Raw genomic sequence first — 16,111 nt, 5'->3', positions numbered from 1 at the left:
CCTGGTCTCATGAAATATTGAGAATTGAGCATGGCATTTAGAGATTAGTGATATGTGCAGTAAGAGTGGGTAAAATGTGTTTAGCCACCACAAAAACGATAACCTGAAGGTTACAATCCCAAACGTGGGGATTCATTTACTGGTAAATATTGATTATTTGATGAGTATTTGTAGAAAGGCTTACTGTGTGAGCAGTGACGGAGTCTCCTTTTTGCATTTGCGTTGTCTTAATATGTAAATCCAATCATTTAGGACTTGAAGGTACTTGATTATAATGTCACTTCCAGTCATCTGTGAGTTAAATCCATAACATAAGTTTAAATGTTGAGCTAACTTAGGTTCTTATTAGTTTAAGTCACAAGTTAACTTCAAACATGCCCCATAACCAACCTAGAAAAGTGATCTCCTAAGGCCTGGGGTGAGTCAAAAATGGTGTGGAAGAAAAGGATGAGCTGCTATCTGAGTTGTTTACTGTAGGTTGGGAGTAGGCTTTTCTGCAAAGAAGATTAGTAACAGTGCATTATGCATATCTTATTTTCTGGATTATCTTAGGCACCCAGAGATGCTATCTTAACCCATAATCTCTTTTAAAGTCATTTGCTCTATTCTGAATGTGAAAAAAAAACTGTTATTTTTGCTTGTTTATCTTTTCTCAGAGTCCAGTTTTTCTGTGTGCCACTTTTGGATGAAGTTTATTTATGCACACTATCTGATTGTTATATCGAAATACTTATAAACAGCAATGTCCGCGTTGGAGTCACAGTAATGAGGAAAGGGTGGGTAAAAGCTACTGTAGCACACTAGCTATTCATCACTGTTTGTGCACGCCTGTGCATGCTTATATATGTGCCTCTTCATGCAAATATGAATGGGTGGCCTGTCTTGTCCAGTGGTGCGTTTAACCAGACACAGACCTTTGCTTCAGCCAAATCAGGCCCAACGCAGACAGTGTGCATCCATGCCATTTTCAAGCTGCTCCAATTATATCTGCCAACCGTCCACATATTGGCCAATTTTATAATAATAGCATATCTATTTCTATTGTAATGGCTGATATTGCTTGGCTAATCCATGCATGTGTGTCAGTGGTCTTTTATGCTATTTGGTTTACTCTGTTCCCAGTCATAGGCAATGCGTTGCTGCCTGTCTTGGCTTTTTGTGGGCAACTAAAGCATGCGCCCACTGCATCCATGGTGGACTTTTGTGCTTGCTTCTTTTTTTATGAAGCGTTACAGCCTCAAAACATGGTTTTACACTTAGCTATTTGAGTTCATTTGATATTTGTTGTTAGCCTGCATCTTATTGTGAGCAAACTGTTCAACACATATTAGCAAGAGACAAGTTGGCTGACCTTTTTAAACAGATAAAAATATTCAGATCCTGAAAAGCAAAGCTGTGTGTTTCTTTTTTTGTGTGCTTAAGTTTGTGTAACCAATCATTACAGTCCAGAGTAAAAAAAACAAAAAAGAACAATCTTAAGATAAATAAAAGCTTAAAATTACAACTTTGATCAATTTACCCACCTAAATACAAAACAGCAGTTTAAGTAAGAATGCATTAGCACAGAGTGATTCTTGATCGTTCATAGCTCATTTTTTCTATTCATGGATGAATGGTCTTTGCTTTTCTGCCAGAAACTGTCTTCTGAAACCAGGACTTTTTCTAGTGGATAGGATGGAAAACCAGGCTTCCTATGGTTCCTATTTATAACTAAAACATCCAATTTATTTTAATATTGCAAAAAACAGGACCAACAGCTGCTTTCACACAAACGTATTTTACTGTGTTCCACCTCTGCTGCATCTTTATGTGCCAAAAAGTTCAAACGGTCCTGTCATAAATCAGTGGTCCCCAACCCTTAACTTAACCGGTACTGGTTCGCAGAGCAAAATAAATACACCGCTTACATTTTTTTCCCCATTTTGTTTTAAAATCTGATTCTGAAGTTTTATTTTGAAAAATCACTGGATTCTCTCCACCATAGTCAACTCAATCTTGGCGCACGTCAAGTTGCTCAGTCGTACGTCTTTACCCCAAATGTGGATTTATTGCGACAGTTGTTCTCACACAATAATAATAATGTACAAATTTAGCAACTGGCTGACTAAAGTAACAAGAATGCTGCTAATAAAGTTGCTCAAATGGTGTTTCAAGTATATTAACCTATTATATTTAGAAAATACCAGTTTTAGTAAAAAAAATGTTGTATTTATCTGTTACACTTAAAAAGTCGGATGAGGGTAAAATTGACGTGCAATTTCTTAGCTTCCACTTTGACAGTTATGGGTTATAGAGTTATGGTAGGATGAAGATACATTTTACTATCAAACGTTAAGGTAAACTGGAAGCTAAAAAGTAAAAGAAAAAAAATCTGATGTCTGCTTCAGCCTGGTACAGACCGGTCCGTGAAAATATTGTCTGACATTAAACTGCTCCGTGGCCTAAAACTGGTTGGGAACTATAATGTACCGTAAATAGTAATAGGTGCTGAAATTCTCTCTAAAATTTCTCTCTAAACTATGGGTAAAATCAAGCAAAAGTAAAAAAATATGTTAAAAAAAGTCGTGGTTGTTCCCTTGACACACAAGAACTTCAAAAGCAGCCCAAAAGAAGCAGTAACTTTACAGTGATCATTGGTTACCTCTGCATTAATATCTGTGTGTAAAAGGGCTTCGAAATTAAAAAAAAAAAAAAATACTAAACAAAAAAAAGTTGGTCATAACTAGCTTTTGATATTTTACTGTGACAAAGCTCAGGTTAAGGTTTAAATTGATTGAATATCTGTCTTTACAATCTGAAATATTAGGAGGAAAGAACAAGTACAAATGCTTTTAGTAATAATTAATCTTTTTTTACCAAAAATAAAAATATTTATCACCCATATATTTTTTGTTTGTTTGTTTTACCTTAAAGAACAGATCTGTTATAGCTGTAACCTTTTATTTTACATTTCTAATCCCTTTTTAAAAACACACCCTTTAAAGGGACCATATAGTGACTCTTCCAATATATATATATATATATATATATATATATATATATATATATATATATATATATATATATATATATGTATGTATGTATATATATATATGTGTATATGTATATATATATATGTATATATATATATATATATATATATATATGTGTATATGTATATATATATATGTATATATATATACATATATGTGTATATATATATATATGTATATATATATGTATATATATATATATATATATATATATATATACACGCACAGATAACCCCCACAGCGCCTCACGCCCACCCCAGTTCCCCACCCCCACCCTGGAAAAATGCCTCAACAATCATTGCCCTCTGAATTGTAATAGAATCAAATCGAATTGTTGGATGCCTGGAGATTCCCACCTTTACCTTGAACCCGGAGAAGGTCTGACAAATGATGGAGGGGAGTGAATGGATTGACCCTCCGTGACTTTGACAAGCTTAGTGCACAGACCCCCAAAAGACACACATATACTTCCACACACCCAATACCCCCCCTCCCCATCGCCCTACCACCCTGCCTCCCCAACCCCTTCTGCACAGCTTGAAGCGCCCGCAGGCATTAGAGATGCACGCATGCGTTGCCTCACTGTGTGGGGCTTTGTCTGTTTGTGAGCATAGATGTATGTGTATGTTAGCATGTGTTACTGTTTCTATGTGTGCGTGTGTGTGCGTGTGTGTGCGTGTGTGTGGACAAAGGAAGTTACCATGCCCACCTCTTTTCTCACTTGACAATAATCACTGATGCTGTTATCAGTCCATGCTTTTTCCTGGAGCAACCACCTTTTGGTTTGTACAGAATTCATCTTATTACATTGTTTCAAATTTTTAATTAAACTGTAAAAGGACAGCTTTCACCTAATGAAAAAGAAGAAGGTAGAGTCAATGGTACCTTCCAAATCCACCACATGATCATCAAATCCAATGGAAATGCATTACTTTTCTTACACCAGATATTAATACAAATATAAAAATTTGTGATCAAAAGAGCACAATACTCCATTCACATTATTTTATAGCAATAATTTGCAGAAATGTTGGAGGCTAAATATTTTTGCTTAACGTGATTTTTTTTTTTTGCCAAACCTCCAAAAAGCATCCCACTTTAGCAGTCTTGTTATTATACCTTTACGTTTTATTTACTTATTCAAAGTATCCACCTATTGACAAAGAAAAACAATAACATTAATCAGGGGTGTACCGATTATGTGACTTATTGGATTAATTGATTTAAATCTTACCATCCAACCAGATCAATCTGTCTTTAACATTATCAAAATCCTTTCAAAATGAAACAAATTAATTTATAATCAATCTTGGAAAAAATCATTTATATTAAGGCACAGTAGGTTTATTTTACTATAATGTAAAAGCTGTGCATCACATTCAACAATTGGACAATGGACATGACCATACGATGTGGTAGAACATTCTAATACTGTTCCCTTTGTATTTTTTTATGTGGAAAAATAACAGTGGGCTGAACTTTATAAAATTAAGATGTGAATGGATTTGCCATTAATTCATATTTGCTTGTTTGTTTGTACACATATTTAATTTACACTTGATCATCTTGCAAGAAATACAAGGGACCTGGAAAACTTCACCGGCATATTTTTCAGTACTGCCTGTTAACCCCCTTCTGTGTGCCAGAAGCAACAATCCAGCCTCCACTTTCAGAACCAGAGACAGTGTTAGTATTCTACAACACCTAAGCCACACCCTCAACTGGGTTTTCACTATCTCCCCTTGTCTCAGTCCCAACTTCAGCCTTAGCCGGGGCTTCCATGTGCGACTGACACATAAATAACCAAGCCTGTCCGCCACCTAGGCAAATTCGAATGCACCTGTCAAAGTGATGAAGCACCCGCCCGCAGGGAAGCATTGTTTACATTTTCCCTCCACTCCTTGGAAAAGTGAGATTCTAATTATTTTCACACTGTAAATTAAAGGCAAGTGGGACAGAACTAGAAACCAAGAGGATCATGTCAGTGGAGAAAAGCCCTGCTTTCCCACATCAATTAGAATTTGTGAGTGGTCTGAGATGGCTAAAACTGTGGTTGGAAGGGGGAGGGATGGTCAGCAACTTTTTAGGCAGAGTGAGATGAAGGGAATAATGTGGAACTTTTTCCAAAACTACGACAAGATATTGAGAAGTCTTTCAAATATTAGTCCAATACTTCATGTGTGAAAATGCTTTTGATTATTTTCCATCACAAAAGGAGTCAAACAAGTATGTTACTTCTAAAAAGTGTCAGAAAAAGAGAAAGATTTAAAACATTCATAGGATCAGGCCAGTTATGAAGGTAAAATTAGACAGAAAGAGGGAGATCTTGGGAGGAGTGAGTGCATGAATTGTAATGAAGAGTAGTTGGATCAATCATTAAGGATTGGGGGCTGAAAAGCCTGTTTGTGTCCATGCCTTAGGCTCCTGTTCTGGACAGTAGCCAGTCTGGCTCAGGCTGCCTGATGCAGACTTCTCCTTCTCTCCTCACACAGACAGAGTGCAGACACATGTCTAAGAACTTAAAGTGTACACACTCACTGTCCAATGTACGCTATGTTTTCTCAATGAAAAGTTCATTTCATGTTTTAAGTAAACACTTTTTGGGATTGTGTTGATTTGTGCTTATTTATTTTTAGTAAATCTAATTGTTAGTGAAATAAAATAACAATTTCCCTGACTAAAAATAATATTTTCACTTACACCTAACCTATATTTTAATCTTTGGGAAACATAAAACTTTATTAAAACTGTTTTGCTGATCAGAAGAAATCACAACGGAGATTTCTTTTTGACATTAGGATCAACAAAAAAAATCCTTTTTACCTTATATTACATACTAGTTGAAATTCTATGTTAAATAAGGTAAATAAGGTATAAGAAGGTCCTGCAGTTTCCACACTTTAAGTCGGATTTGAAAGCCCTTTAAAAAATAAAATTAAAAAATAACTCAGTGCGCTTTATAATTCAGAATGCCTTTTATGGATTAATTGTGGTTTCGTTTACTGATGTCAAAGCGATTTTGAGAGGTTCTGTCAAATTTTCAGTCTGTTTTTTTACAAGTAGCAAACAAGTTTGTTTTTTATTGTGAATATGTTAACACGGCTAACATGAAAAGTCTGACGGCTAACAGTGTCAGACTTTTCATTTTATCGTGTCACAGTAACGTTTGTTTTAGCGGTATCAGTCTGTTTTTTAAATCTTCCAAACAAGATTGAGTTACTGGTATTGTGAACACACTAATGCGTCTAACCTGGGTAACGTGTAGCGCGTCTCACTGACTGACAGACTTATCTCTGACTCTTGTTTTAATGTGCCTCATGTTTCAGTGCATCTTATTTGTGACATAAATTTGAAAACAGACCATTCATTGACGGTGCGCCTTATAATCCAGTGAGCCCTGTAGTATGGAAAATATGGCATGCTGCTCTTATTAAAGAAAGTAGCCTACATAGTAACAAGTTGGATAGTTGACTGTTGGTGGACTTTTTATTTGCTTCAACCTCATCAAAAGTGATTGAAATATCAGTTAAACTGTTGCGCAAGTCCTCCTGATGTAGAAATACAACTTTTTCACCGGCACTTGCTCCAAGAACAATTGCTTTTATTCACATTTATGGAGGTCTTTGTATGGTGTGAAATTGTGTCTTCAATGAGAAAGACTGACAGACCGGATCTGTGTCATGCATGCAGCTGAGCAATCCCCACTTCCTATGGGCTTGCCCCTCCCTCCCATTCCCAGTGTGCATTTGCGGTAACATCTACAAATCCTCAAATTTATGTTCTTGCTGGAAAACATGGTTTGCCATTTATAGCCCCCCACTGAAAGAAATAAGGCTCCTCTTTCCTGATGCAAGTCAAAGGACTGATGCAGACTCTATCAGATTTCTAAATACAGACCTCAACGATAAATCCTGGACTGATTGGGTTTGAATTAGGTTAGCTCACTTGAATGCTATCTGCTTAACCCACAGCTGGCCTGTCTGCTCCATGCAGGCATTGAACCTAAATCAGTCACTTAGTGCTATCAAATGGAACAATGGTGGAGTGGAGAGAGCACTTAAGCTAGGGCTAGAAGCCAGGCTAGCATCATAAGACAACACAACAGATCAGAGAAGAGCCATTTAGAAAAGACAGACCCTTCGATGCTCTTTCCTTTTTGTGTCCCAGCAATGATGCTTCCTGAGAGCCATGGTGCATTGCATGAAATGGCATCACCCAAACCAAACACACAAACACCTTTTCAGGCTTTTGTCTAGTCTTGTCAAGTGGATTTCACGTGCTAATTAGTGTAGGATGGCAGCATGGCTAACATAAAAAAAATCTATTTTCATGCAAGCCAAAATACATACACATGCACACCACATCAGAAAATTTGAGCAGGTGTGTTGAACCAAAGTGACACATAGAATAAAGCCAGGATCCATGGTGTTTATATCACTGCTATACAGCTTGATTTGTAAAATATTGAAGAAGGGCCACAATTAGGCCATAGGGAAACTTTCTGTGGCCAGTAAATAAATAAAAGTGTCATCCTTTCTCTCCATCTGCCACCCGCCCCCAACAGATGTGACTTTTAGTTTCCATCCCTCACTACCTCAACATCCACAGACCCATAAAACCAAAGGAGATCAAATTTGCACTTGTCTAAAGTTCTTTCCTCTAAAAGAAAAAAAAAGGCAGGGAAACAACATACACATGCTATCCAAACAGACGGATCGCTGCCTCGCAGAGGTGCTGATTAGTGAAGAAATTCACATAATCAGTCACCCTCCAAATGTGGGCTGAGGCCAAGCTAGAAGCAAAGCACAGCCAAGGCGATTTCACTAATGAGAGGTGGAATTAGAGTTAAGGAGATGCATCCCGGCATACCCTAACCTTGCACAGAGACACCTTCTTTAAGTCCTCTTTTTATTTGCTTTCGTGACTCTCTGACACTTTGAGAATAGGCTCTATTCTACTTACAGGGCTGTCTGCTGTGCACTTTATGCTATGTCTCTAATTACAAGTGTGGTAATGGCTCCTACTGTTTTCTCAGTAAAGTGCCTAGAGTTGTGTTTGGCTAACTGTTTAAAAGTGTGAGGGTGACATCGATACACCACCAAATTAAACCTCTCCTTCAGCTTGACCTGCCACTCATGGCTGAATGAGTTTGCCTTTTTTCTTCTTTCTGTATTATTATACAAATCATAATTATACATCCAATTAGGGGGTCACCTTGAAAAACTTTCTCCTTTTTATGACTCTGGCCATGCATACGAGACTGCATGACTTTGAACGTGAATCGTTTTCGCTCACTTTTAATTAAAATTTAAATTATGCCTCCGTTTGACACTTAAAACATCAAGACATAAAACACTACAAAAGAACATTTCACATGTTTATTCCTTCAGTTCCTCATCATAAAGTTAGAAAATAGAACCTGTGCTGTTGATTGTAAGGTGTTAAATGTAGACATACATATTCTATTTGGATTAAGATTTTCTAGAAGCAAGATCTGTGTATTGTGTGTGTAGTTTTTCTCTCAAAGCTTTTGCATTTCAATATAATATATCTGATTTGTCATCTGTGGATGCTCTCAGAGAGGGATTGTGTGATCTTCACACATGGATGACTTCAAGTTACATGGTCTATATAACATGTTACCCATCCTGCTTGCTCTCATACCTCACAGGGTAGTACATTACAGGTGTGTCAGCTTTTAAAGCATTCGTGAGAGGGAATGGTAAACAAGCCAGCCATCCAGCTTGCAAAGCTAATGTGATCACAAACAAAACCTGCTGCAGTTCAGTTCCCACAGGACTCACTTTAGTGAAGTGGGGCTTGCAGCTGCATCCGTGTTGCATCAATCCAGCAATAGCATTTATCTCTATTCTCACCCCCCGTATCAATGGGCAAACAGGTGGCTGTTTATGATTATGTCTGGACAACGGAGGATGTTCTGTCAAGTTCTGGAGAAGAGCCCCACATGGAGGCACCACCACCACCACCAGAGGGTGAGACCAGCACCCATGTGATCATCTACACTCTATACGTGAGTGGACTGAAGCAAAGATACAGACACTTCCTCCGTCAGCCTGATGGGGCAATTGTTGAGGTGAGATATTATAATTTTCTACAAAAAGCAAAATCAAATGAAAATGAGTTTTCCTGTTTCAGGTAAATACAATAAAATACTTCAAAATAGAAACAAGTTCATTTTCCCCCTAATTTAACCATACAAGTTCAGAATGCTCAAAAACAATCTCCTTTAATTAGCCAATGACTGTAATTAGCGATCCTCAACCTCAAGAGTGATTGTTACCAGATGAGTGCTTAAAGTTCCACACTTTGATCTATTGTTAAAGCGTTCCAAGTGGTCTTTTAATTATGATTATGCCATTTTTAGCAAAAAATCCCCAAACCTGTGTTATTTTCTGTGTAGTTTCTACAGATTGGCAGACTGTTGGTGTTGAGTAAGCCTGCGCTCATTTCCCATTATCACTTTATTTATACTCTCTCCCTCTAATTTACAGCCCCTCACAACCCCAAGCTAACATTACCGATGCAACAAAAATGGTGAACAAAATCAGAGCTATCCAGCCATACAGTTTTAAGTCAGATGCCAGCTAAGACGAGGAAAACAAAGACGTACATTTGTCTGCAAGGGGATGCATTGCAGGGACCTTGTGGCCCACCGATTGTTGTCTGTAACTGCAAGCTTTTTCCGACTGCATTTTTTTTGTCTGCTCCTGATTTACCTTGATTTGAATAAATAAAACTCAGACAGGCAATTTAAATTTTTAATATTCTTTATACCCTTGTGCTATCCTATGGGTCCAGATGACCGATCCTGACATTGACGTGTTCTCCCTACCATGACAAAGGTAGATAAAGGTGAAGAGGATTTCATGTAATCCATGGACACCAGTGAAGATTACAAATCATTGAAGAAAAAAAGGTTCAGAGCACTGTCTAGTGGGTCTAGATGACCCAACTCCCAATGTTAAAGTGCCTTAGATAGCACAAGGGTTACATGTTTCCTCCATCATGAAATAAATGCTACAAAACATGTTAAAAACACCAAAAATACATTTTTTTTTTTAAATGGAATTCTTGCTATTGCTGAAGAAGCAGAAATATATGCTGTCCCCAATCAGCATCACTCCCTGATCAACCTAGATCATCCAAAAGTTGTTTTAAAGTTGAATTGTTATGGAAGTGAGGAAGGAGGATGCTTAATGCACTAGCAATTAGCTCCAAGGCTCTATTGCGTTCTAATAGTCCTCAATCATAATTTGACAGATGATGAGCTAAAATGAGTAAACACACTGCATGGGATATCTATTAATGCTGCCACACTGAGTGTTTGTGTGTCTGTTGCCTCTAGACTTGTGCATAGGAAAAAAGAAATCTGGGTGAATGCTCTTCACCAAATGTGTACACACAGACGTGTGCACATGCACGCAAACATGCAAATGCAAGCAGAAATTACTCCACTTGTCCAGTAAAAAGTAATGGGAATTTTGAAAAAATACAACAACAATCAACCCTGTTCATATTTAAACAACCCCACTTTGTAATCAATGTATATGATAAGGAAATGTTCAAAAACGTGCTGTTTGATGAAAAATTACTTAATTTGGAAAATTTTCACATGATGTTATGACCTTGGATTCACAAAAGTCATCAAAAGTGAACAAAAGGTGTCACTGTCCTTAGAAAATCCGCTCACACGTTCTTCATATCCTTTATTTTTTTCTCTTACATACTGTGTCCCTTGGCTGTGTGTTTCTTGCAACTTCACAGGCAAAGAACTTCAATAGCAAGACATGCCGATGGCGTCCTCTTTCACCCACTGGGAGAGGAGGGGAGGGGGGGTGACAGCACTGACACACAGCGCCACCAACAGAGTGATATGCTATTCTTCCTTGCCTTGCAGCACAGACACCCTTGTTACATATTCAAGACTAATCTTCTGAATTTATATTTGAAGATAAACGCTGGCTGATTTTTTTTGTGTTTTATGGCACCCACGCTACATAAGAGTTGTATGGACAAACACACACACAGGCCCATGTGCAAAAACATTAAAAAAGAGCAGGGTGGGCCGACACAATAGAAATGTATTTACGACATTGCATGAAAAATACCGTTCATTATTTTACATAACCCAAAAAAAGGAAAAAACTGTGAATTAAAAATACAAATAAAGTATATGCACTGAAACATTTGATAGTCACTTCCCTCTGTTGTCACATAATACAAGCGCAGTCCTTTAACTTCTCCAATGTGTTTCCATTTACTCAGGTAATTTCAACAGATGGTTCATTTCCTTTCAAGTGCTCTGTTTTTACAGGCAGTGTCCCGTACAGAAGAGTATTGACAGAGCACCTTACTCTTAGACAAACATGACCGCTGCTCCAGGGGCCAACAGTTTGAATAATACATACACATTTAGACCCAAAATTTGCCTAAATGAACACAAAACTAACAAGTCCTGGAAGAGATGTCCTGACCTAGAGACAACACGAAACACCAACTTGGAGGAAAAAGTGCTGGACGTCCTCGTTGAGGAGAAAAGAATTAAGTAAAAATAAAAAAATAAAATTTTGTAACTGCAACTGGCTTTGTTGCTTCCATTTGTGTTTCAATTCAAAAACAAAAAAGTAGATTAAGTTTTTAAATTCTAACTATAATGAAGTTTTTATTGACTTGCACATTGAATTCTGTTTAAAGAAAGTTAATATTAATGAGCCATCGTGTGCTCTCATTCGGTCTTTTGCCCAAGGCGGATGTGTGTGCAATTCTGCCGATGCTAAAGGAATCTTCTTGTTGAATCCCAACAACACAAATATTCAAAGCTGCACTCCCAACAGTGTGTTCCAATAAAAGACATTAAAGGTAAAGTGAGGTGTAGCTTTTGAAACACTCATTACCTATAAACAGATGTTCCACAGCTGCCAACTTGCAAAATGCACTGCTGACAACAACTGTTAGGGCCAAAATTATGCAGGGAAATGAAGCTATATAAGCTAGGACCTTCAGAGAAGGACTCATAACACCTCTGTCTGTAGAAACAAGATGGCTGATGAAGAAATTAATGCAGGCAAAGTCATTATCTTCCCTCTTAAAACCACAGTGGGCTTATGTCCCCTTGTGTCGCTTTTTCTCTGAGGCTAGCATTTAAGTGTCCATGGACTTATAAAAAGATAGGACAAGCCAACTGTGCTCCTTTTGTCTCCTTTCCTCCATATGGGAAGCAGCAGCATATGCAAGAACTGGCTCGGCTTCTGTAAAACTTCCATTAAAGATGCACAACTAAGGCTCTGCCAGCTTGAATATTACCTCTCTCTGCAAATTATTTATGGCTTGGAAAAAACGCTGATGATAAGCATCTCCAGCGACTTGTATAAATAAATACACTTCTTGCTGTAATTTTTAGCCTGGCTTTTTCAAACAGCTTGATCAAAACTGACTTTGCTTGGGTTCTCCAAAAAAAACACAAGAATAATTTAACCTTGAGAAAAAAACAACATATTTTCCACCTTTTGCATCAAATTGTTTCTCCGACCTCTCATTTGGGATTTTTCTGCCATAAGTTTGATTGACATTGTTGACCTTTGCTTTATTTGCTGTCGGCAACCATCTGAAATATGAATAGATTTAAGAAAGAAGAGTACTTGAAATGTGTATAGTCTATCTGTGAATGCAGAAGTGAAAAAGTGGCGAGTAAGTGTTTTGTTCTTGGCTTTTTCCTGTATGAGGGAATTCATTTCTTTCTGGAAACGAAATACTTGCACTATACTCATTATCTTAATTTTAATATAACTGAAATGTAACTTTTAAAATCAAGAAAGTTCTAATATGAGCTTGCTGTCCATACAGCTGCAGTCCACTGGCCTTAAGGTTAATATAGTTTTTAGTCAGTGATGCAGGTTTAACTGCACTTTCAGACGCTTTGTTCTTGTGCCCCGGGGTTTTTATGAAAGTCTTAGGTTCATCACAGTTTGCTGTTAAGTCTTTTAATGCTTTTTCATTTATCTTCCCTGGCTTTCTCTAAAGGTGATAGGTGAAATAGATGGAGATGACAATGGAACTGGCTCAGCTCACAGTGCTGCCCATCAGAAAGAAAAGAAGGAAAGTGCAAGCCTTTCAATCCAACTGCGAAAGCGCAGGAAACCATTAGGCCGTAAGTGTTCACCTGTTCATTTGAATCCAAATATCTAGAAGTTAAAGCTCATGGAAACAAAAGAAGATCTTTTTTTAACTTTATTTGTTATGAAGATTACTATGATGATAGAGGAAGCAAGGTAGATATAAAAGTAAAGTTCTTTTAGTGGTATTGTTTTGCTTTGCATCTGTATTTTTTTCTTTTTCTTAATAATAGCCCAACATTAAATTTAGTCTTTTTTGGTCTGCACTTTCTTTACAGCACAGAGGATTCAGCTCAGTGTTATAACACCCACTCATTTCAAGCTTATCTTTCTCTAAAATTTCCATTTATGACCTTTTTCATTGAAGTATATTTTAATATGAAATTAAGAAAGTTTTTATTTATGAACATATAAACATTTTTAGAGAATACTCAATCACATTTTAATTTTTTTTTTTTAGGGGAACCTATATAAAGGATTTTTTAACGGTTTTCCTGCAGGGTTCCGCCGTATGGAGCCTTTAGGAGGAAGTGGATGTGGCTCCAGTTCTGCTCTACAAGATCTTCATGAATGATTATTGAGAATCATGGAGGGACTGTACATCAAAACAAACTATAGTTTCACTTTTTTTTGCTGTTGTGCCTTGTGATTTTTGTACCTCGGCTCAAAAAAGGTTCAAAAACTCTGATCTTCAAGACCTAATGTTCACAAACAATGCATGTGAATCTATCTGTATTTCAATAAATGCTTTAGCAATACTTTTAATGAATGCCGGTTGTCAAATATCCCACAATGCCTCAATGCTGTAAAGTATGAAGATTCTTAAAGTCACTAATCAGAAGACGAGTGATAAAATATCAATTTTTGCCTTACATTAAACAGGATAATATTCAGGCCAGCTTGATTTGTATTGAATATGTGTCTGCTAGCCGGTGCTTAGTGTAATGAAGTGGCTCACAAATCAGGCTGTAATGGCCTCGTACTTACACATATTGCTTAATTAAAGGTTGTGAGCTTATTAGCATGTGTCTCTGGCTCAGGCTACAGGAAAATGGGGAGCAGGACTGATGTCGTTCAGGGCTCGGCTTTAAAGGTTTTATAGATAGCGAACCTATCATACTAAAGCTTTAGCCCCTCTAAAATCTGATCTTAATAACCAATCATTTTCATTGATGATGATTTCCCTTTATGAGCAGCCATTACAGATCAAGTTCAGGGTCTCACTGAATGGCGATGGCCTCCATTTTTGCTCGTCATAATCAGCGGCACACCTTACTTTGGCCTTGAAGTTGCTCCTTGCCTCCATGTTTAAACTATTGCTGTTTTGGCCTTGGGTCGTGGAGACCATTGCATATGGACACACACATTCACATGTACCTAGAACTCCAACATAACATTACACAAATTCAACTAAAATGCCCAGATAAAAGGAAGAAAAATAAGCCATTTATGTTCATCTCCATCTGTGATTTGAATTTTAAAAAAATTGTATGTTATAGGTAAAAATAATCTCCTGTGTTTTCAAATGCTAAATACATTTTTTTCGCTCTAAAAAGCTCACCTAATAGTCTCAATTAATCTCCCAAAAACAACAGTATAATCCAGAGCGCCTTATATATGGATTAATCCCGGTTGTGCTTAATGATGCATGATTTTGAAGCGATTTTGAGAATTACATGGTGCTCTTTCAAAATGTTTGGTTTGGTTTGAATACTATTGTGAATAGGCTAATGCTGCTAATGTGTAGTGCTGTCGGGTAGTGTTACCAACATGGTAGGGAGTTAGAGTAGTCACAGTAACATTTGTTTTAGTTGTATCCGCCTGTTTTTCATGTGTGGCAAACTAGGTTGGGAGTTACAGGTATTGTAACAATGCTAACGCTTCTAACATGTGTATCATATTACAAAAAGTTCAAATTACAGAGAATATGGCAAATGTTTTGTCTTGTGTCATTCAATTCTCCAAAATTCATAGTAAATAATTATTATACCTGGAGGTTTGTCAGTCTGTCCGATGACGTGACCTCACAACGTTCTTGTAGCACGCGTCGACGAGCATGTGCGCAGACTGCTGCCGGCCATGGCTAAAGGAAAAAAGCGTATCAAGGTAGAATTATCTGTTGACTGTTTGTATTTTGTGTCAAAAGAATAAAAGACCCACTGACACCAACCCAGAGTTGTCTTCGTTCAACACCAGAACAAAACCCAAAGTATAACAAGGAATGTGACCCAATTACATGAACAAAGTTAATTGAGTCGAACTGATTGATGGACTTATCTCTGTCTCCTTTGTCTCGCTTAATGTGCCTTATAGTTTGATGCACCTTATATATGAAATAATTTCAAAAAATAGACCATTCATTGACGGTGAGTCTTGTAATTGGTTGGAAAATATAGTTTGTATGTTAGCATACATTCTTTCTATTTTTATTATTTGTTTTCTCCCGTTCTATCATTTGACCCTAACCAGAGCCATAAGAGTTAGAGATCACTCCATTAACAATGAAAGTCCCACACCCCCATATTCAATCAGCCCACTAATGAACAATAAGCAGAGATGCTGCCTTTCAGATATGACAAGAAGCTCTTTTCCTTCACCAAACATCCCTTCCTCTGGATCTACTCCCATGAACTTGTCTACTTGTTTTCAGATGTTGTCTTTGTTTTATTAAAAGTGAATGCAAGATGATAGTCGTGACAGTGTTAACCTAAACACAGCTGAAAAACAAAAAAATTCCACTGACGTTCTGTTGGTTTCGACAGGTTATTCTTTTATGTAAACCCATGAAACACATTGAATGAATCGTTCGTGCCCTCCAATCCTCTTTGTTTTCCTTTTGATGTTCTCTGAGAGAATTGCTACCTTTTCTATTCATGATCATCAAAACAATGCCCCCTGCAAAACGTTCAGACTGTGAAGACTACAGATGCAAAGAGGGCAAAGGTA

At 37.3% G+C, this 16,111-nt stretch overlaps 1 protein-coding gene across 1 annotated transcript in view; it reads left to right on the top strand.

Annotated features, from left to right (window-relative positions):
* ofcc1 (orofacial cleft 1 candidate 1) overlaps window positions 1-13,925 on the top strand; it is a 70,779-nt gene extending 56,854 nt beyond the window's left edge. Inside the window, 3 exon segments of the mRNA NM_001122920.1 lie at window positions 8,932-9,126; window positions 13,074-13,200; window positions 13,666-13,925. Of these exon segments, the coding sequence (NP_001116392.1) occupies window positions 8,932-9,126; window positions 13,074-13,200; window positions 13,666-13,739 (396 nt within the window). The 3' untranslated portion in view covers window positions 13,740-13,925.
* Window positions 13,926-16,111: the final 2,186 nt, after the last annotated feature.

This window comes from Oryzias latipes, chromosome 20, assembly GCF_053564925.1.
Source record: "Oryzias latipes strain Hd-rR chromosome 20, Olatipes_Hd-rR_3.1".
In the NCBI taxonomy this organism is placed as follows: Eukaryota; Metazoa; Chordata; class Actinopteri; order Beloniformes; family Adrianichthyidae; genus Oryzias; species Oryzias latipes.
Note: the sequence above shows the minus strand (reverse complement) of the source record. Positions and strands in the feature narration are given on the sequence as shown.